This window comes from Pipistrellus kuhlii, unplaced genomic scaffold, assembly GCF_014108245.1.
Source record: "Pipistrellus kuhlii isolate mPipKuh1 unplaced genomic scaffold, mPipKuh1.p scaffold_m20_p_20, whole genome shotgun sequence".
Lineage (NCBI taxonomy): Eukaryota > Metazoa > Chordata > Mammalia > Chiroptera > Vespertilionidae > Pipistrellus > Pipistrellus kuhlii.
Genome location: NW_023425516.1, coordinates 16,888,223 through 16,910,445, shown reverse-complemented (window position 1 = coordinate 16,910,445; position 22,223 = coordinate 16,888,223). Strand labels below are relative to the sequence as shown.

The 22,223-nt window shown below is 45.9% G+C and overlaps 1 protein-coding gene across 4 annotated transcripts in view; it reads right to left on the bottom strand.

The window, feature by feature from the left end:
* Nucleotides 1–5,168: 5,168 nt before the first annotated feature.
* The window catches only part of CORO1C (coronin 1C), an 85,145-nt gene continuing 68,090 nt past the window's right edge, over nt 5,169–22,223 (bottom strand). For all 4 annotated transcript variants that reach the window (XM_036448752.2, XM_045585643.1, XM_036448750.2 and 1 more), the window contains exons 4-11: nt 16,915–17,044; nt 14,407–14,588; nt 13,562–13,681; nt 12,207–12,311; nt 10,195–10,340; nt 8,908–8,965; nt 8,560–8,805; nt 5,169–7,530 (exon numbers count right to left, since the gene is read on the bottom strand). In XM_036448752.2, the coding sequence (XP_036304645.1) occupies nt 7,411–7,530; nt 8,560–8,805; nt 8,908–8,965; nt 10,195–10,340; nt 12,207–12,311; nt 13,562–13,681; nt 14,407–14,588; nt 16,915–17,044 (1,107 nt within the window). In that variant the 3' untranslated portion in view covers nt 5,169–7,410. The remainder of the gene's footprint in view (nt 7,531–8,559; nt 8,806–8,907; nt 8,966–10,194; nt 10,341–12,206; nt 12,312–13,561; nt 13,682–14,406; nt 14,589–16,914; nt 17,045–22,223) is intronic.

The following is a 22,223-nucleotide window of genomic DNA, read 5'->3' as shown; positions in this document are numbered from 1 at the left end:
AGGGAGGGAGGGGGTCCGGGCTCCGAGGGGTCACCCGGTCGGCTTGGGCTCTGGAGGGTCCCAAACTCGGAAGGTCGGAGGGCAAGCCAATCTGGAAACCTGCTCCAGGCCCAGGGATGTCACCAGAAAGGTTACAGCGGAGGGAACCCAGGCGGTGCAGGGATGCAGAGTCGGTATCCGGGGCCGCAGGGGGCTCTAACGCAGACCTGCCTGAGGAAGGTCAGAAATGCAGCTGGACCTTTGGCGTGGACTTGGGGAGCAAAGGGGACCCCCAAGTCCTTCCTCCATCACTGTGCACCCGCTCTGCCTGCTGGCTCCCTGGCTTCCCCACCTCCGAGGCGCCTGTAAATGAAAACCCAGATAGGACACGCTGCCGATCACCCCCAGGAGCTCAGTGCCCAGCAGCCTGGGGTCAGCTGTGGCCAGAGGAGAGCTGGATTCTGGGAGCAAGTCCCTGCCACACAGCTAGCCCAATAGGTGCCCCCATCCCAGATGTCTGTATTTTCATTCATTCATTCCTTCAACGAGCATTTACTGATACGATGTGCCAGATCCTGAGGATGCCATGGCGAAGGAAGGAAGTGGCTGTCCTCACAGAGTTTACTTTCGATGTGGGGGGAGATAGGCACTGACTCACTGTGTCCAGAGGCCTGATGGCAATGAGTGTCATGGGGAAGATGGCAGGGAGGGAGGGGCGTGGGGAGCCGTGCAGGTGCGGGAGGCGGGGGGAGGATGGGCAGTCCAGAGAACAGCATGTGCAGAGGCTCCAAGGCAGAGGCCTTGGGAACATGGGGGGACAGGGGGTGTCAGGTGGGAGGGCGGGCAGTGAGGAGAGGAAGTAGGAGAGACCGCAGGAACAAGTGGCCTCTGCCAATGGTGAAGATTTCAGCTTTCACTCCCCGTGGGATGAGAGGTTGTGGAGGGGTTTGAGCCTGATTATTGGGGGGTCAGCAAGCTTTTTCTTCACCGGCCAGATAGGAAATATGTTACTGGAGGCCAGAGGGTCTCGGTTGCATTTCCTCAACTCTGCAAACGTAGGAAAACAGCCACGGACGATGCTTAACCAAAGGGACGTGGTTGGATGCCAATGAACTTGGCTTACGGACACTAACATTTGAGTTTCATCGAAGTTCTCCTTGTCACCACTCGGGTGAGGACTGTAAAAATCATCCTCTCGCCGTCTTGGTGATGTTCTGCCTCCCAGCCTCCGGGAGACGCTGGCTGGGTGACAAGAACTCGTGTGTCACTCTGGAGCCGCAGCCGAGGCGTTTGGTAACCAGGGGAGACTGTGTGTACCTTCCACAACATGGAGGGCACCTGGGTGGGGACACCAACCTGCAACAGCTTCCTGTCAAGCATGGGGCAACTTCCCGGTTCTCAGGCTCGTCGTCGCTGACGTTCCAGAGCTTGGACTCTTTGCTGAGATCCTGGTGGTTGACTTCTTGACCCCCAACGCCTTTGCTTGCCGGGCCATTTGGCCACTCGCTGCTGCGCAAGTGTCTCCGGGACCGTCACACTCTCTCTCGCTGTACAGTTACCCAGTGAATGCCTAGATAAACAGAATCATGTCTGGGGCAGACAGGCGTAGGAGACAGCAGAGCTATACTGAAGAGCTGCCGGGACCTGAGGCACCTGGTGGAGGTGAGACTAACACACGTGGCAGCCCCCTCCCCGGCTTCCCTAGCACCTCACGGCCCAGACACCCCGCACTGTCATGTGCTCGCACCCCAGGCCGGCAGGAAAGGTGGGGAAGCCCCTTATTTGTACCTGAAGCCCTGGTGCACAGGGCACCTGGCCCCAGGGGACGCCCTGGCTCCTCCCCTTTGGGACACTGATGACAAGCTCTCCCTGAGCCTGCGGCTGCCCGCTGGGGTCCCCTGGGAATCATTTGTCCCCAGTGCTGACCCCAAACCAGCGAACCCTTTTCCTCCAAACGCTCATCTTTGAGATGTGAATAAGCCCCCATTTAAAAGGAGAAACACCTAAGCAGCCAGTGGTCAGTCCCAAAAGGGGAAGTTCTTCCACTAGAGCACATGGATGCCTTTTGGTAAGAGACCCATCCACCTGCTTTTCAACTGCCTTCCGACTCCGGAGCTGAGCGTGGGGGTAACTGCTGTCTTCCTGCCCCAGACTGCCTGGGCATCTAACTGGCATTCTTTCCAAGGCCCCTCGCCATGAAGTCTGTCACGTAAGCTGTGCTCCCCACACAAACCCTTCATGGCCCATTTCTTACAATGTTTTCTTTTCTTTTCTTTTTTTTAATATTTTTACTGATTTCAGAGAAGAAGGGAGAGGGAGAGATAGAAACATCATTGATGAATGATTGATTGGCTGGCTGCCTCCTGTACATCCCCTGCTGGGGACCGAGCCTGCAACGCAGGCATGTGCCCCTGACCAGAATCGAACCTGGGACCTTCAGTTCACAGGCCAACACTCTTACAATGTTTTCTTACCCAGCTTCCTCTCCACGCAGTAGAGTAAAATGACACTGAATTGCCAAGCTCCCACCAGCCTCTCTCTAAAATCGCCTCCCTCCACATTCCCACTGATCTAGCAAAGTCTGCAGCCAGCATCTTTGGATCTGGAGCAATTTCCCACTCCCTGCTTCCCCCTTTTCCAGAACTTGCAACTGGAGAAAGTTCACGAGGCACACCAGGACTCGTGCCTCCTAGCAAAGTCCTCCCACCCCGATGTCTGATAAACTGTGTGCTGGTGGGCTACACTCGTGGGGTCAGGGACCGGGGTGCTATCTTTTGGGACTTAAAATTGGACACACCCCACTAGGGAGGTGACATCATCCCACTTCAATCACAGGTGGTGGCCGGGACCGAGATTGAGCATATTAAACTGTATGTCCCATATCATATTGATTGAAAATATATTTATTCTCCAGTCTGTACAGCCTTCATCTTCTGACATCTTAAAGTCTGGTTTTTATGTGGCCAATCTATCCCTTCCTTTGTGATTTATTCTATTGCTTTGGGATTTTAAAATCACAAATGGTTTTCCCCAGTCTGAAGTCTAGACAAGGAGGAACTTACTTTTTCTCTTCTAAATTTGTAAGTTTCCTTTCATTTAACTATTGACTTAACAGCGTACATGAGTGTCACCAGAAGGCTCCAAAGAATCCCTGTGCCCAGCTACTTAATGTAGCCACTCCCACCACTGATTTGTGAGGCTTGTCTTAATGTATTGCTAATTTATCATTCATACACTAATTTTAATAATTTCTTCCTGGGAACAAAGACATTGATAGGAAAAATCCAATGAAATAGATTATCCATAACTGCTCTATCCACATAGTAGCATTTGTGGTATTTACTCTGCACACATTGCATGTACGTATACCCTTAGGAGGGTTTGTCAAAAACATCTCTTCTGGGGTGGGTATTCTATTTTATGCATCTTTATTCGAGGTCATAGAGCCAGGCCTTTTATGTTTGTATGAACAAGTCTAACTGGACTCCACACCCTCCCCATCTCACCTCTGAGAAAAGTGCTTTTATACTAACACCATTTACCTCACAATGACCTCATGGCAGAGAGAGTTGGACAGAATTCTTTTTTTGTAACAAAATTCACTTTTCTGATGACATTAGTGACACAGTTCACTGTGAGACACTTGAAATACACTGGTGGTGGACGTCCAATATCCTGAAATACTATTAAATGACTTTAAGTAACTATACTAGTACATTACAACATCTGGATATGACAAGTAAATTAACCAGCTGGACTAACTTTTCCTCTTCTAGTTCCTGAATAGATCTCCCGTTAGTTCCCTGGGACAAAATTCCCAGAGATGAAATCATGGGTCAAAACAATGAATATGTGCCCAGCCAGCGTGCCTCTGTGGTTGAGTGTCAACCTATGAACCAGAAGTCACAGTTCAATTCCTGGTCAGGGCACATGCCCGGGTTGCGGGCTCGATCGCCAGTGGGGACCGTGTAGGAGGCAGCCGATAGATGACTCTTTTAACGCTGATTTCTCTCTCTTCCTCTTCTTTACTCGCTAAAATCAATAAAAATATATGTAAGAATAGTAAGATGATGTGAGCCTTCTGATATACCCGTCACACTGCCCTCTGGAAAGGCTGTGTCAATTTGCATAAACTACCTCCAACAGTGGAGAAAAGGCTTTTTTTTTTCTTTCTTTCTTTCTGAAAAATTAAGGTGTGTTTTTTATGACAATGAGGGCTGCAGAAAGCGGCCAGGCCACATGGAGTTAACTGATTCACAAGAGCCAGCAGAGCTTATCTGGAACCACCATCGGGTCCAGCTGGGGAAGTCACCTTTAGAAAAGGGGAAGTTCTCGCTCATGCAGCCTGGCTGGCCGTCTGGGGCCGGCATGGTGACCTTTGGGTCTTCTGACAAGGCAGCGAGGTGCCAAGTCAGACATAAACCCCACCACCACGTGTCCTCCCCCTGACCTGGGCGCCGAGGGGCTGCAGATAGCATCTGCCAACTTCCACTTCCTGCAGCCACGAGTTGACCACGGCGCTGGCCGCCATTCTTCTCAGCAACTTTAGGAGAAATATCCGGAAGGGAAGCTGTGCGCCGAGTGGCCATATTTACGGCCGTTTAGCAAGACCAAGCAGTGGGAAGTTCTTCGCCACTATCACCGAATGTCATGAGATAATGCTTTAGTGCAAGAAGGGAAGCCCATGACATTCAAGTGACCGAGAGCCTTCTGCTGGAATAAAAATCACGGCCAACCCAAGGGGACATTTCCTACTTCTGCTGAACGAAAAGATGCTTTCAAAGATCCTGTCGGGGATCTGCTCATGGTAACCAGGACCGCTGTGCATGAGGGCTTCCTGGGGGTCAGACACTGGTGTTCTCTCATCTACAGCAGGTAAAATCCCATCCTCTTTCCAGATAGAAAAGGGATCCTCTGAGGCCAGGAAACCTGCCCAGGTCCCCCCCTGGCGAAGGCTGTGAGCAGGATTCAAATATCCGGCCTGGGACCCTGGCCCAGAGCCGTCCCCTGGACCCAGCAGGCGGCCCTCCTGCTGGAGCCAAGCGCCCCCCGCAGGTCCGGCACTTGCCCGCGGGGAGGAGCACCACCTGGCTGGTCCCACCGAGTCAGGAGCTGAGACGCAGAGGCCGCCCTGGAGACCTCTGCGGTGTGAAATAGACACAGACACCGCTTTGTAATCAGGGTTTTTAATCTTTGAAAATGGAAGCAAGGGTTTGACAGAATACTATGGCCGCTCTATAAGAGCCGATCGGGGAGGAATTCACGGGTTCTCCTCTGGGACAGCACGGCTTGAACAAAAGACAAAACGGGAAACACAATCCACACTCTTCGGGGGAGGCTGCCTGGCCGGGTATCGTTCACTAACAAGCACACGAGTCAGGGCGACCTTCCCGTCCTCCCTCTTCCCTCTGCACCACATTCCCTAGGGGTTCCGCCGCCACCAGCAACACTCGTGTTCACTTAACAGCAGAATCTTAAAACATTTCTGAATCTTAAAAATGAAGGTCCTCAGCAGATTACATTGACAAAGAAGCATACGGGTTTGAATGTAAGTCACTGTAATTACTATTTTATGTCTCATCATCCACTCCAATGTTAAACTTACACACAGACACAAAACCACACTGAACATTCAGAGGCCCTGGAGTTCGGGAGACAGCAATCCCAGGATCGGTTAGGAACATGGTACCTTTCTATGCAGACACCCGCCAGCTGGCCTGTGCATCCCCACCCACTGTCCAGGCTGTCTCCATTCTGGGTCCCATATTCAAATGCCGTCAGCTAGTCCTGGCCCCACACCAGCACCAGCACCTGCAAACAAGTCCCCGTTGGTCCCAATGGCACTCTAGGTCTCACGTTCAATCACAGACACTCACTCCTTGCAAAACAGGCTCCTTAAGTTTTCTCAAACATGTGATATGACAAAATCGAAATGGAAGGAAGTTCTAGTGAACCTGGAAATGGAACAGGGGAGCAGAGCTCAGTCTGTAGGCCGCCCCCCACCCCAAGTCTGGGGAGCCTCTGTGCTTTGACAAAGCCTGGGTGCGAGCTGGAGGGGCAGAGCAGGTTAGTGTGTGTGCAGGGTGCAAAGGGACCCGTCTGTACACATTAAAGCTACAGCAGAGATCTGTGCTCCTGGTCTGACGCCATTCTAGACCATTCCCCTCAGTCTCAGTGTTCAGTAGCACCCTGTGGCCTCACCTCAGCTGGAAGCAGTTAGGGGTGGAAGGCAGGAAGGAGGGAGGAATGGCTGGGAGCCCTGAGAGAGGCGGCTGCCTACGCGAGGACGGGGAGGCAGGAGCTTGGTGGTGCAGAGAGCCGCTTCTTCCTCCAGCACAGCACGGGGCGGCATGGGACGTGCGGGAAAGCAGAGGACGGCGGGGGCCGACACTCCCCTCGGGTTCCCTCCGTTTCAGCCCCTCACTGCTCTCGAGAGCTAGGCAAGCTGCTGGAATGGGCAGGAGGGAACACTCCCCAGTTCATGTGTCTTCTTGTCCCGGGCACCCTTGTCAAGTATTGATTGAAACCTGAAACATGTTTAAAGCGATGAATGCAACAGCGTCTACGTGGACAAAACGGCAGGAACACATGCTCGTTTGGGTTAGATTATAATCATCTGAAGCACAGGGTAACCAAGAAGCAAAATTCCATTCGGGGACAACCACCCAATTTCTACCAAAGAGAAAGGAGGAAAGTAAATGACACGATGAGCATTTCTGACCAGAAGACTCGATGACATGAGAGGCGTGGTCGTACGAACTCACGTGACTTTTCAAGTCTGCCTTGTGTACAGTCGTTACGATGACCAGGTTTGTGCTGCAAACGAGCCAGCACGACGTGGCTACTGCTCTGATTGTTCTCAGATGAACGTTTATACAAAATAATATCTTATCTTCATTTAGTTTATAAACATACACAGTGCTGTCCCTTTTGAATTAAGGAGGAAAAAAAAAAAAAACCCCACACACAAATACTGCAAAGTAGCAAAATACAAAGGAAAAAAAAAAGCTACTTTTGGTTTGGCAACATTAAAAAAAAAAAAGAAATATAAAAAGCAATGTGGCATTGGTCCCTATTTGTTAAAAAAAAAAGGTACTTGGGCATGAAACTGAATCAGAATTGGTTGGTTTCCGAAAATTCAGAGTATCTTGGATTTTAAAAGTAGCACTTTTGTCTTTTAAAAGTTCAACAAGTCACATATAACACTTAAAACATCAAAAAAAGCTTTCTGATAAAAAGCTCAGCTTTAAATCACATTTCTGCGAATTGGGGAGACGAATTGCGCTCTGACGGGAATGTGGCCCATCGCTGGTTGACACACTGAAATGAATGTCTCCGAATGGAGTGCCTCCCTCTCGCCCTCCCGGGACCACACCAACAACCAGCTACCAAGCCCGGGTTCTTGCTCCCATGTGGGGGGTGGGGTGGCCTTCAGGCGGCTATCTTCGCCATCTGCTGTTCTAACTTGGAAATGCGCTCATCTTGATTGCAGATTGTGTCTTTTATAGATTTGATCTCTTTTAAAATCTCATCCAACTTGGCTTCACTTTGCTAAGGAAACAAAAAGAAGGAGGGAGGGGAAGAGGGTGACTAAAACAGTATACAAAGGTCACTGCAGTGAGAATGATAAGGCAGAGAACGGAACTTTCCACTGTGAGGAGCAAAGAGCCACCGCGGCCAGAGACAGGGCTCAGGAGCCAGTGGTTAGTGCCGGCCGGCCTGTGTGAAGCCCCCACAAAACAGCAGCGCCTCCCAGCGCTGCTTCCAGCCGTGCCTGGCACGCCCTGGACGGCACAGCTCAACGGCAGGGCAAGACTGACTCTCCTAGGCCACCCTACTCCCAACCATGCAATTCCACCAGTGACCGTGTAACCAGGGTGCGGAGCGGACTTCCAGAGGCCACAGCTCCTTCCAGGAGCCTGCCTGGGAGCGAAATCCTTTGCCCCGCCTGCGAATGCTCTGAAGAGGCTGAGCCTCCCGCGTGGAAACGATTCCTGCAGTCACCGAAGTCCAATGGCTTCCTCAGTCATGGCCAAAACTCCAGCATCTCCAGGCACTTGGCCTCTTCATCCCGTTACCTTCCCGCTGACGGTTCACCGCCCTCCCCTCTGGCTCCTGGAACTCTGTCCCACAGCCTGGCCACTCCCCACCTCCTACCCGTGTCCATCTTAGTGGCTAATCCCATTCACTGCCTGATCCTCTGTCACTCAAACACTCAACAACATATGAGCCCACCCCCAACTCCCTCCTTCCTAGGACTTCCTCTTCTTGGCAGCTGTGACCCCATGCCCTCAGGTTTCATTTTACCCATCAGAGATGGGTGGGGTGTACATAGTTTGGGGAAAGACAGTTAAGAAAAACCCAAAGGCTCCAGTTTACTCTCCAAAAAGGCCCAAGGAGCCAAGCATGGCCCCAATTCCAGTGTCACCACAGGACATTCTTATCACATGGGTTTTTGTCACTCACTGAGAGCCCCTCCGTCCACAGCTGGGACAGCACTGCCAGTGCCAGGACTGGGAGGAGCTGCAGGAGGACCAGCCTGAGACAGCCACGCACCCCTCACCCTCTTGCGGGCCTTACCACACTGGTGGTGTCCGCGGTTTTCTTGGGGACGTTGATCAGGTCACACTTCTTGTTTGCAGTGGGCTTGCTATCCAGAATGTTCTTCTTCACCACCTTGAGGTCCCTGTTTTTGCCTGGAATGTATCCGTGCTTCAAGGAGATGAGGATCGGGTCTGCGTTCTTCCCGTCAAACCACTCCTCCGCCTCCAGCGCGGCTTCGGGCCCCGCTGTGTCAGGGTACAGGTCATCCTGGAAAAGGTCCGACTACAAGAGACATTTTGGGGAAACCCTTAAGTGAGGAAGAAGGAAGACCGGGGATTTAAAAACTTTTAAAAGCATAGATTGCTTAGATAACTGGGCACTTACCTTCCTGGGAACAGTCATGATAATAGGTTCACACTTCCTCTCATGAAGTTTAAAGAATCTTCAAAAGGGAAAAAAAGGTAAAGTTGCATTAGGTAAAATAGGAGGCTAAGTAACAAACAGGCTCGCTCACCACCACTTTCTACAAGCTGCAGGGATACAAAATGCTCTGCCCACCACCTCAGCTGCCCCACCGAAACTCAGCATTCCCAGTTGACAGATGAGAAAACGGAAGGCGAGCATAGTTGTGCCAGGAAATGGCACAGGGAGACAAGAACCAGGAGTATCTGTGTGTGGGGTGATAGTCCAATTCCAACTCTCTGGGGTCAGATCACTGTGGTGGGAATAACACCATGGACAAGGACTCATTTGTGAAAATGGCCAGGTCAACAGAAGGAGAGAATGAACATCCGCATGTCAGATAGCACCTCTACAGAGTTGAATGTATTTAAATTAAACACACACACAAAACAACAACAACAACAGCTCATACTGATTAATATAACAAAGAGCTTTAAAATGCTTATTTTTAAAGATGTGTCAATTATTTAACAAGTGTGTGAGCGGAACAGCACACTTAGAGACAAACGTGCATAGACACGGAGTGTTACATAATGCGTGCCAGGCTCTTAGCCTGATAACATGGGGCTACTAGTTCTGTTGCTTAAACTGGCCAGTGGTCAGTGAGTCTCCTGAGTATCTTCTGTTGACTAGCATGAGAAAAGAGCCTTCCCCTTAGGAACTATAAATTTTTAAAAACTCCAGAGTGGTACAGAGAGGTGGGAATTCTATCACACTCCCCAAATCAAGGGATCCCGACCCAACATCCCACCGTAGGTTTTCGGCTTCCCTAGTTTAGGATCCGTGGGGTCCACAATCTACTTTGGAACCTGGTTCAGCCTCCCCCAGGGCAGGAACACCATTCCTTATGTACACCCCAGGGACAGGGTCTCCCTGGGACAATGGCCAACCTCGGCCTGAACACCAGAGATGATGGTTTCACCACTGGAGTAAGTGTCCAGTACACGCAGACGAAGCCACTTCACCCGCTGCACTTCAAGGCACAGACTCTGAAGAATGGGGAGGGTATATTTAGATGAAATGATTTTGAAAGGTGCCTCCCTACTCGCACACCCCTGCTTCTGAGGAGGGGCAGGAAATGAGACACTGACTGTGGGCCGCACACAAGGGTAGAAAGACCCGGCATCATGCAATTGCATGTAGTTGGGTTGCTCTTGCAGAACACAGCTGGTATAAACAATTCCAACACGTTACATGCAGATTCTTTACCTGGCAATCTCACATTTGTTAACGTCCAGTCCCCTCTTGGGCATGTAACCCATCCCTCTCTGAGGCTCCTTACTGCTGAATGTGTTGAGGTAGTGGACATACGGGGATTCATCAGTGATCTCAAAATAGCGGATACTGCTGTCGCCCTACAAGAAATGGGAGACAAGTTTGTGTTTACTACTAATTGAAGTATCTGATTTAAGTGGGTGTCTCTCTCCCCTTTAAACCCAGCATTAATTAGGACTCTTTTAATTAATAAAAATGAATTCCTCTCTGAGGCTCCTTGCTGTAGTGGCTGACCCTTTCTTCCTCTTAAAGGCCTAACGCACGTGAAGGTTTCTCATCCTGGCAGAGTCAGCCCTCACCTACCAAACACTGCATCCCCTTTACTGAAAGCTAGATACCAACTCAGAGTCAGGCAAATGTTAACGCCTCTGCCAAGCAACTGCTCTGCAATTCAACTTCAAAAGACACACGGAAGGCCAGGAGGACTGAGAGGGCAGCTACTGATTTGAGTTATTTGTACATTGCCAAACAGCAGTGTCATTCAGTGACCTGAAGGCACTAACGCCTGATAATAAAAACTAAGACTTTCTAATTAAGAAACCTTCGTTTTAGCGATACCCTTGTACTTCACAAGGTTTCCTACCTCATTGCAATGTATAAAATTCTTTAGTAATCTTGCTAGTCTCTCTAAGTACAAATAATTGTTTAATGGTCACACATTTATACCAACCTGAACAACAAAGGCAATTCTGCCTGGTAGAAACACACACACACACACACACACACACACACACACACACACACGAAGACATAAATAGGTAGGATCACACTAACAATCCTCTCTGTTTTCACAATTTTTATTTATTTCAATCATATAAATAAAAATCTAAAGCAACAGAAAAGAAGCTAAACACTTACGGTTTGCTCTTTGCACACTAAAAATAATTTCCCACCCAGTGTTAACCACCTCCGGGTAACATGCCCTTGTGTTTGTTTTGATGCAGCTGTTAACATCTGAAGTAAAATGACTTTCAAGGAAACTGACAAGATCTCGTTTCTAAGTGACTGACCTATAAAATGTAAAGCAGCTCTGCAGCACGCTCAGTGAACCATTAAAAGAAGTAAGACATCGGCCTTTACTCAGCAAGGGGTACCCTAACAGGTTTGAGGGACTGCATCACTCCATTTTTATTAATTCATGTATTTCAACTACACAAACTTCTAAGGGAAAGCTAAACTAGAAAAGAATGATACTGAGATTACCACCTACTGAAATGAAACAGCAATAAAACCACCCGTTTAGTTAGGCAGAGATCACTGGGCAGACTAGGCGCAGGAGACCTTTTATTGCAGTGTGGGGTCTTCCTGGAACAACCGTCATTTTCTGAAATCTGAATCAGGCCGCACGTTTTCCGGTCCAGGCCCTAACACCAAACTCCAGGAACAAGAACCCTCTGGAGAGTCTCAGAGGCCCTCCAAAGCACCATTCTCCTTAAGAGTGCATGGCATGTAGCAATGAGCACTAAGTGCAATCTAGAACCATCCAGTGGAGCTCAGCATGAGATATGGCAAACTGGTTCCTCATCCCTGGCATCAATGATGAGAAATCTGCTATCACCAACCGCACAGCACCACCAGGTAATACAAAACACTACCATGTAAAAATCAATAATCAATTTAAAACAAAAAGAACAAAAATGAAAAAGAGAAAAACAAAACACCAGCACATACTCCATCTCAGAGTGCCCAAGCAAAGATCCCCTATCAGCATCTGCCCCATCCCTGCTTCCGTCAAGGGTGCTGAGCACAGTGTTAACACCACACATCTGGCAAGTTACAGTCAGTCCAGTCTCACCGCAAACATAATAAAATCATAGCATGACATATCACACACACACACATCAATTAAAATGTTACAATCCATTGCCCATCTACTAAATCTCCGAAGGACAGACTTTTCCTCCCACAGGATTAAATTTAATATTAAAATCAAAATTACTCTTTACCTTTCCACATAAGTAAATGATACTGGTGTCAGGGTCATAGAAAGGCAGCAACACCCCATTGCTAGTGTCCATTTCATGAAGAGCAATTGGTTCCTGCATATTTTTCTAGGGGGGAAAAATTTTTTTTAAAAATTAAATTAAAAAATATATATACACACATACACACACAAACAATTTAAGGGTAAATTTTTGTTACCTTTCTATACATTCCTTTATCCCTAATCAAGTTAGCCATTTCCCTAGAATACTGACATTTAACCAATGCACATGTAACATTCATACATGTATATACCAATAAGTATAGCAAGTGGCATCCTTATTGGTATATACATAATAAGGATATACCAATATATATATTGGTATATATAAGGATATATATATTGGTATATCCTTATTATGTATATACCAATAAGGATGCCACTGAAATGGACCCACTGAAAATTGCTTATTTGACAACATAATCAGTGCACATATCAGTGTGACTCTATGACAAAGATGAAAGTGCCCTTCTCCTTTGTGACTTTTGTTTTTAAAAAGTACTTTTTTCTTATTATAAATTAAATATATGTTCTTTAAAAAGTTACAAGGAAGAACATAAAAATAGTCACATAAGCCATAATCCCACAGTCCAGTGTGTGGCAGAATCCATGACCATTTTGGTTTATTTCCTCCCAACACATGTATGTACACAAATTAGGATCATACCTATGTGGTTAGCTTTTTTTCTTAATAAGCAATAATTTACTGTTTTGTTTTTTAATCCTGAGGGCGTTTTTACTGACTAGAGAGGGAGGGGGAGAGAGAGAGAGAGAGAGAGAGAGAGAGAGAGAGAGAGAGAGAGAGGGAGGGAGGGAGGGAGGGAGAGAGAACACCATCGATCAGAGAAATATTGGTCAGCTGCCTCCTGCAGATCGAACCCACCACCTTTTGGTGTACGGGACAATGCTCCAACGAACTGAGCCACCCAGCCAGGGCCAGTTTTCTATTTTTTCCACTTTTGTGATTATGAGCATTTTCTCAAGCATGACTACTTTGATTCAGACATTTGATTTAGATCATATTCTTTATAAAAATATAACTAAGTTTAAAACTCATTTCCCAAGTCTGGATTCCTCATGCATTCTTTTAAAAAAATGTAGTCAGCATAGACTCTTATCTTTGGAGTATCACAAATGCATTTTTTTAAAGTTAGCAATAAGTGTCTAGTGAGGATGAGAACTTCACGTCCAATTTAAAACAAGTGGGAGTTCAGAAAACCTCACTAGGAATCATAATCTATGTACCAACCCCAAGACCCACTCAGAAAAGAGAGAAAGCTCAAGTGTGAGCTGGTGGAAAGGCTGGAAGGGACATACCGGGTTCCAAAGAGCCAGCTGCCGCTCGCTCATGCGGCTGAAACCAGTGGTGAAGACATTGCCATCAGCCAGAAAGATGGCTCTCATGGGTCGTGCTCCTTCGTGAGCTTTCTCCTTCTCCTGCAAGAGAGAGCAAAGAGGTGCATTGCACACATTCAAACTGCAGAAAGGAGGGTGAGGTGTGAGGGTAGGGGCCCATACACCCAACCCAACCGCACCCCGCACACCACTGATGTTAACTGGTAAGTGTGTGTCTCAGTAATAACCACCTTCCCTCCCCACACAAGGAAACAAAGTGACACTAAGTGGTTTGGTCAAGGTCCCTCAGCTTGTTAGCAAGTGTCAGGACTTGAATCAATACCCACTTCCACCAGGCCCCACTGCCAACCCAAGTCCATGCACTGCAAAAACAGAACACATGAGAGGACTCTGCCAAATGCTTTTCTCAAGAGATTAATAACCTTAAGGATAATAACCTACTGCATCTTTATGAGACACTTTAATAGTCATTTGTACTAAGCCAGAATGCAGTTCACTGTTTGGGGTAGCTCATCTACACTTGTTGACTTTTAAGGACTCTTGTGAACTGATAAAACATTGTTTCTTTGTGAAAAATGGTTACCAAGCGAGAGCTAAGCCATGGGTAAAAGCTAGACGGTACAGCTCTGAGGAGAGGAGTGACTGGAGACCGTCAGAAGTCTGCACCAGCCTTTTCTGATTCGCAGGCCTCTGCACACAGCGAGGTCCACTGACCAGCACACAGCCCTCTGTGGCGCCTCAGAAAGCACACAGGACAACTCACTGAAGGGCCACAAATACTGGGGTTCTGTCCGGAGAATACTCACAGCAACAATCTCTTGTTTCCTAGGATCGATTACTCTCACTTTCTTGTCTTTGGAAGCCGTGCAGATGAGACTGCCGTTCCGGTTCCAGCTTACATTGTAAATCATGTCCGAGTGCATATCATCCAAGTTGATCAGGGCTTCCCCCGTCCCCACGTTCCATATGATGATGGCATTATCACAGCCTAGGAGCAAGCACAACCACCCCCCAGGTTTAAAATGCCTGCATAACGGCGCATTTGTGGAAACTACAAAGACGTGTATTGAAAGGAAGGTGCTGACAAGAGGCCCTACTTACGGGGAGTTTTAACAAAGAAAGAAGAAATTTGTATAAAAGAAATCAGCGTAAAAGTAAAAATATAGCTTAAGTTTGGGTTTGTATGAAACAAGTAAAAACACCCAAACAAAACTAAGAACTACAAGAAAATAGAATCCTATGTTTTCTGTTTGTGTTTTTTTAATCCTAACCAGAGGATATGTTTTTATTGACTTTAAAGAGAGGAAGGGGAAAAGGTGGAAGGGGAGAGAGAGAGAGAGAAAGAGAGAGAGAGAGAGAGAGAGAGAGAGAGAGAGAGAGAGAGAGAGAGAGAGAGAGAGAGAGAGAGAGAGAAATATCAATAGGTTGCCTCCCGTATGCTCCCCAAATGGTGCTCTGACAAGGGATCAAACCCACAACCTTCCGGTGTATGGGACGATGCTCCAATCAACTGAGCCACAAGGCCAAGGCCTATGTATACTTTTCTTTCATGTATATATATGTACACGCATACACATATACATATATACAAATAGGTAGATATCTTCTTTTGTAGATCTTAGAGAAAATAGGAGAGGGAGAGGGGGGGAGACAAGGAGGGAGAAAGAGAGAGACACCCATCACCCCTTACCACAGATTGAGCCCAAAACCCAGGCATGTGCCCTGACTGGAAACAAGCCATCGACCTTCTGTGCACGGGATGATGCCCAACCAAACGGAGCCACACCGGCCAGGGCGAGGCCTATGTGTTTTTAAGAGTTAACTGGGCTGTCAGTTTCCTTTCTAGTAAAATAAGCATCAGAATGAATACAGCTTACTTCTTCTCCAGCAGAGCTAAAAATAAAGAGCTTAAAAAATAAAGAGCTTGAAAAACTGTTTCGGACACTTAACAAAGATGGTGGAGAGCAGGCAATTCAAATCAACGATGCTGTACTACATGGTCTTGGATTAAAGCAAAGCAAATTACAGTAAAAGAAAGAGAAATGCAGGGACTAGCTAACAGATCTTTATCTTTCAAGGGGAAGAAATAGGTCAACATTAGCGTGATGTGAGAAGCCCAAAGTTATAGTCATGTAGGCATGAGGATTCTGAAACTGTCCCCAAAGAGGCCACACTGTTGCCTTGGCCACCAACCCTCAGCTCATCAACATCCTTCCTTCAAAGGCCTGCCCCAAGTCCCTGAGACCCTTTAAAAGAATATCTTTTGCTGCTCCAAGGACATTATTTCAAAGATAAAGAAAAATAAGAATGAATGTATAATTTACATGCAACAAACACAATACATTTATTTAAAATATACACTCATGAAGCTTTGACAAGCATATATATTTGTGGAGCCACCATCACAATCAAGATATAAAACATTCCCATCACCCAAAAAGTTTCCTCTTGTCCTTTTTATGCTTCTATAAAAGAAGAAAAAAATCTCAGATTTTAGACAAAGAAACGGATTTCCGTAAGATAACTTAAAATTGAAAGTGGTTCAACAGTGAAAAAAATCAAAAACAACCTTACCATAAAAAAAAATAAATAAATAAATAAGGGTGATTTAAACAATTGAGGTTTAAATAGTCCAGACAGTGGACTATTAATGGAGTCATTAAAAATATCATAAGAGGAACATTTAACGGCATGTGAAAAAGATCACATACTCAAGTCTCTGAACTTAAAATCATTTACGTGTGTGCACAGAAGTACCGTCTGGAAAGAAACACCAAAATGGTAATAATGATGTTCCCTCTGGGTGGTGGGATTATAGATTTTTCTTTTCTTCCTTTTGCTTATATGTAACATATAACATGCACATGCTACTTGCATAAGGAGACAGTGACAGTATTCCTTAAAAGGAAGAAGGATATGTGCCTGACAGGATCACCCTAAAGTTGGCAGCAACACCAGAGCCGGAACCTAGGGCTCCTGGTTCCCATCTGGGTTCCTTCTGCTACATCCAGAGTAACTAAAACTGCGCCAGGGAGAGCCCCAGCAGGAATAATGAAATCTGCTGAGACACAGGCAGATAGTATGTATCTGTTCATTTTCCTAAGCAGGAAGTCTGTATCTTCCACAGACTGTCAAAGTAGCCTTAACACATGCGCACATATGGGTCAGGGAACACTGCGTCTCGGCGCCTCCTCGTGGATTCCTAGTGATCTGCTTCAAACAGTTTAGCACACAGTTGAAGGCACTTGCTGCTCCTCTCCACAAGGGCTGCAAGCAGCGGTGACAATGGGGGGAGGGGGCTGCTCAGCTCCTACCTGCACTAAGAAGCACGTTACGGGCTGTCGGGTGCCAGGCTACGATGCCAACTCTCTTGGAGTGGCCTTCTAAAATCACCACGGGTTCGGTCAGGGAAAGGGTGAGTCCACTTTCTGGAATCTGCCATACCTGTTGGAAAAGAGAAAGAGGACCCATCTTTCAATATCACATTTACTGTGATCATCTGGTTTGAAGACTTGTTCTGCATAAACAGAACATACAATGGTCTTTGGATAAAATGCAGAATAATATGAAATGACTGTGTACAATTGTTTTTAAAAATGTCCGAATGACTAGAAAATGACTACTAATTTGATCAAAGTATGAAGTCAGCAAGGTAAACAATTGAAATGAGACTTTAGTGATAACAGGAAATGCATTCTGCAAGATGAATTCTACCGAGGCTTAGAACTGAAGTAGTAATACCATCAGCCATCTCCAGATGGCACCAAAACCATGGGCTGCTGGGTTTTCTTGCAAGGATTGCAAATCTCTGACCACGATTAAATAAATCAATTGTGTGTTTCCCCAAGTCCCTAATGAAGCAGCGTGATGGGAGGTTTTGGTGATAATCAGCATTTCCAGCTTAAATATTATCACGGAAGCAGAGCTCATCATGGAACTTCACCTTGCCCTTTCTCTCGCTTCTGCACCACCTTCTCCTGGGATGGTGAGGAAATTTTAATGATGAAGCAAAACATTTATTGTAAAATTTTAAAAATAAGGAAACTCTGTTCCTTTTATATGTTACTCTGGCAGATTCAATGGTTCCTTCAACTAAGTTTATGCGTTTAATACAGGCACCTAACCCATTTTACTATCTTTAACAAAAGATTCATGCAACATATTTCTTTTTTTCTCGTTAGAAGGAACTTTTACCCTTTGTGACAGTGTGAATAGACCTGGACAAAATAAATCAGTCAGAGAAAAACATAATACCATATGATCTCACTAATAACGTGGAATCTAATGAACAAAATAAACTGATGAACAAAATAGAACCAGAAGCACAGATACATGGAATAAATTGGCAAATGTCAGAGGGAGGGAATTGGGGGAGAGATAAAGGAAAGTGAAGGGATTAGCTACAGAATATATATGCACAGCCCATGGGCACAGACAATAGTATGGGGAGGGCTAGACAGGGGAGGAGGCTGAGTGAAGTGGGCAACATGCTTCTCGAGCAGCCACTATGAGACAGTCCGTTACCAGGCAGGGTGGGAAAGGCTGAGAAAAGCAGAGACGTCTATAAGACTGAAAGCCAAAGTCAGCAAAGACAAGGGACAGGATGTAGAGGGTTGGAGCATGGGCTCTGGAGCCAAACAGATCCCGGTTCAAATCCTGCTTGGGCCACTTACCATGAGGTCCTGGGCAAACAACTCAGTGTTACTGTGCACAGAGGCAACATCAGTATCTATACTTCCTAAGGCTGCTGTGAGATTAAATGAGTTAATAGGTCCTTAGAACAGTGCCTGGCACAATCAGTGCCCTCCAAACGTAGAGACAGTAGAATGCAGTAGTTGAGAACATGGGCTCCTGAACTAGAACAGACTGTCCAATCCCTGATTCGGCTATGTGTCAGCTATGCCCTTGGGAACAGTCACTAACCTGTCTGGCCTTAAGTCTCCTCTCCTATAAGATGGGACTAATAATAAACCCGCCCTCACTTGGTTGTTTTGAGGACCAATGTGGTAATATGAATCTAGAGCGTTTAGAATAATGCCTGGCATGAAGGCAGGCTCTGGATAGATATTAACTACTCTTATTACAAGGAAACCACACAGTGTGTGTGACCAAGGGAATGCTGGCATAAGCTAAGTGCTGAATGAGAATACAAATGTCATGGGGTCACCTTCTTGCTGTTCAGGTTGGGTATATCCAAGAAGGCTTCCTAGGGAGATGACCTGGAAGTATGAAAAGGAGTGAGGTGACAGGAGGAAGAAGGAAAGGAAGGAAGGAAGGAAGGAAGGAAGGAAGGAAGGAAGGAAGGAAGGAAGGAAGGAAGGAAAGAAGGAAATCAAGTATCCAGTTTTGAAATAAAAAACACAGATGCATATAGCAATCTTCCAAAAAGTGACTGCCCAGGAGGCTGGCCGAGTGGCTGACAGGAAAAAGGCCAGAGTAACAAAGACAGCACAGACACGAGGCTTTCCAGTGGGAAGAGAAAGTGACTGGAAAAGCCTGTAGCACTAAATGAAAAGACGACGAAACTCTTGCCTCTGCTGCTGGTCAATAAAGATGGTGCTGTTCTCCATTGTGAACTGTGGAAAAGAGCCGGCAGAGTCGTAAGTCTTTCCACATGAAGCGTACACACCCCTTGGTTGGTGCCCATTGGCCCTACTCATAGGCCTGTCATTATGTGGCTCTCTGCCCTTTTCAGGACCGTCTGCAGCTTCCGGGCCTGGGCCTTCCAGTTTGGACTGAGAGGTCATGCCTTCTGCAGCAGCAGGACAACAAAGAGCGGAAGTGCCACTGGGTACATGCTCAGTATTCTCCTGTGCCAACGGGATGCAGCCTGGTGCAGAAGAAAGGGCACTGGCCTGGGTGTCAGAAGGTGCCTGGGCTCCTTCACAGATGGGACGCTAATTGGCCATACTAGCATTAAAAAGGGACTTCACTTCTTGGAACCTCAATTTCCTTAATACCGAGACAGCATCAGCTCTGCTTCCTCAGGAGTTACTGGAAAGGTTAAATGGACTAAAACATTTTGTACACCCAAGCACTACCTTAATGTGAAATACACAATAGGGTGACCTTTGATAAAATGATTGTGCAGGGCCTGTGTTTCTTAAATTGTAAAATGGGAGTTATTCCTGCCTTACTTTGCTGCTATGAAGCTTCACTATAATCATGCATGTAAGGCCTAAAAACAGCACTTGGCAAGAAAAAAGTCCCTACTATATGTTTAAGATTATTTTTCTTGCTGTTACGATGACCGCCATGGATTGTCCGACCAGCATAGTTTCTTGGAATGAGTCTTATCTCCAAGTTAATTGAGTACCGTACCCAACAGTCTAACTTACGTCCAAAATATCTCATACATGAAGGGTCTGGTTCACACTGAGGACAGTTAGCACAGATGAGGACAGCTCTGAGCTCTAGGCAGGTCCGGTAGCTTTTCTCTGCTGTGGACACAGGTTCTAATACCCACCAGCTTTTTCAAAGACATGCCGTGAGTGGAGAGGAAAAGGTTCCGAAGTCCCTCTGCTGTGCGGAGAGTGGGCACCTCAGCCTAGCAGGGCTATCAGCTCTATCCGCCGCCACTTGATATTTTTGTTTTTGTTTTTTAAACAATAGTATGTTCCTGAAACTTTGTATTTGGATAACACATTTTTACTATGGCAATGGTTTGTTTTGTTTTGAAAGAAAGGGAAAAACGCAATCAGTCCCAAGGCTTCCAGATGAAAAAATGAATCAACCAGTGAAAACCCACGGTGGTTCTGGAAAAAAACAACTTGAAGCACATGTTCGGGAACTATCGTATCACCGGCATCCTTTTCACATGTGAAACTCTGGATATGGACAAAGGCCAGCTCAAGGAAATATTCCCAACAAGAAAGGAGGAAAGTTAAGAAGCTCAGGCTTCTCGCAAGCAATAATTTTAAAGTGCAATTTGTTTGAAGGCTTTATTTCTCAAGCGAACACAGTGCACGTTTAGAGCAGCACAAAGTGCTTCTAGACACTGCTTCCCTACTTTACACCCATCATGAACCCGCTACTGGGGTAGGCACTAGAGTTACAGCCATAAAAAAGGCTATTTTCCCAAAGGCTATATTTTTTAAAAGCTAAGGAAACCAATTCCAAAGGGAAAATGAAGGAAATAAATAATCTTAAGAGACAGGAAGAGGTTGCAGATTCTGTAGCAGCTGCAGAGCAGCACAATCCCCTACAGATCCACTAACCCCACAGGGTAGGAGGCACAGAGTCATGACATTCATAAATGAACCATGACATCGCGAACAACATTAGCTTTGGGAAAATCAAGAACTGAGAGCTGGGTTCTGGTTTGACAAGGCTATAATATGGGCTGGAAAATGGCCCAGATGCAATCTGCACAAAAAGGAAATGACAGGAAGCCCTGCTGAAGGACCGAGGGACAGGAATCCCGAGGAACACGCTCTCATCACCAACTACAACATCGCTTCCATTTTTATTTCAAGACAAAAACTGTATTAGGAAAACTTACAACAGAAGCAAAAATGTATAAAATAGGGAGTTGTTTTTGTTGATTTCCACAGAAGTGTGAGACTGATTTGGGAGAATGGAAAAGTGTTCATTTAAATGTAATCATTTGGGACTGTTCAGAACATCTAGCTGGAGACAACCTTCAAACTTTCCCTCGCCCAGAAACAATTATGCAACCTTGCTGAACTAGCCATTTCTAAAATTTGTATTTGATTACTACCCTGCAGATAAGGGACCATGTCAAATCAACATCATTCACAAAACTTAATTGGCTGATCTTTGTATTATTTAAAGCATTATTCTTTTCTTGGAGCTAAAATTTTCCCAAGTATAACACTAGTAGCCATATTCTTTAAAACCCTCTATAAGTAGCTATTGCTGAAGGAAAACATTCAACAGTACAAAAAATATGGAAAAAGGAATAAAGTATAGGAGGAAGGTTTATATAATTGCGTTTGCTGGTATAAAACATCACTTCAAATAGTAGTCCACTGAAAGCAATGCCTTAAATGCATCTGAGATTTTCATATGTATACCTATGTGAAAAAGCAAATGAGATAGGGTCAGGATATTCTAATTCATTCTTTGAATCCTTGAGAACCCGGATTCTTAGTGTGGAAGAAAGGATATATACAGAGATGTTATATTACAGAGGTTAGATAAAAACTCTATAGCCCTAAATTTGAACTGGAAATATTAAAATGAAGTCAAAAGTTACCACATCTTTAAATGTGTGTGTGTGTGTGTGTGTGTGTGTGTGTGTGTGTGTATTCTAGCTCCATTTACTACAATCTTTTTTAAAATTTTTAAATTACACTTGACATTCAATATTTCATGTGTACAGCATACAGTAGTTAGATATTTTATATAACTTATGAGGTTATTCCTCTTCCCAGTAAGTCTAGTACCCATCTGACATCACTCATAGTTATTATAATAGCAAAGTCTTAAAAACAATAATCACCATGGACCAATGAGCATCCCTAGCACCCAGATTGTGACCTAGAAATACCATTTTCCATGAAAAGAAATCAGAACTTGAGAGAAATGGCTGATTTGAGGTGTGGGGCGAAGGATGTCCAAGGTGAGCTGGAACACCTTAACACACCAAATAGTAAGGGAG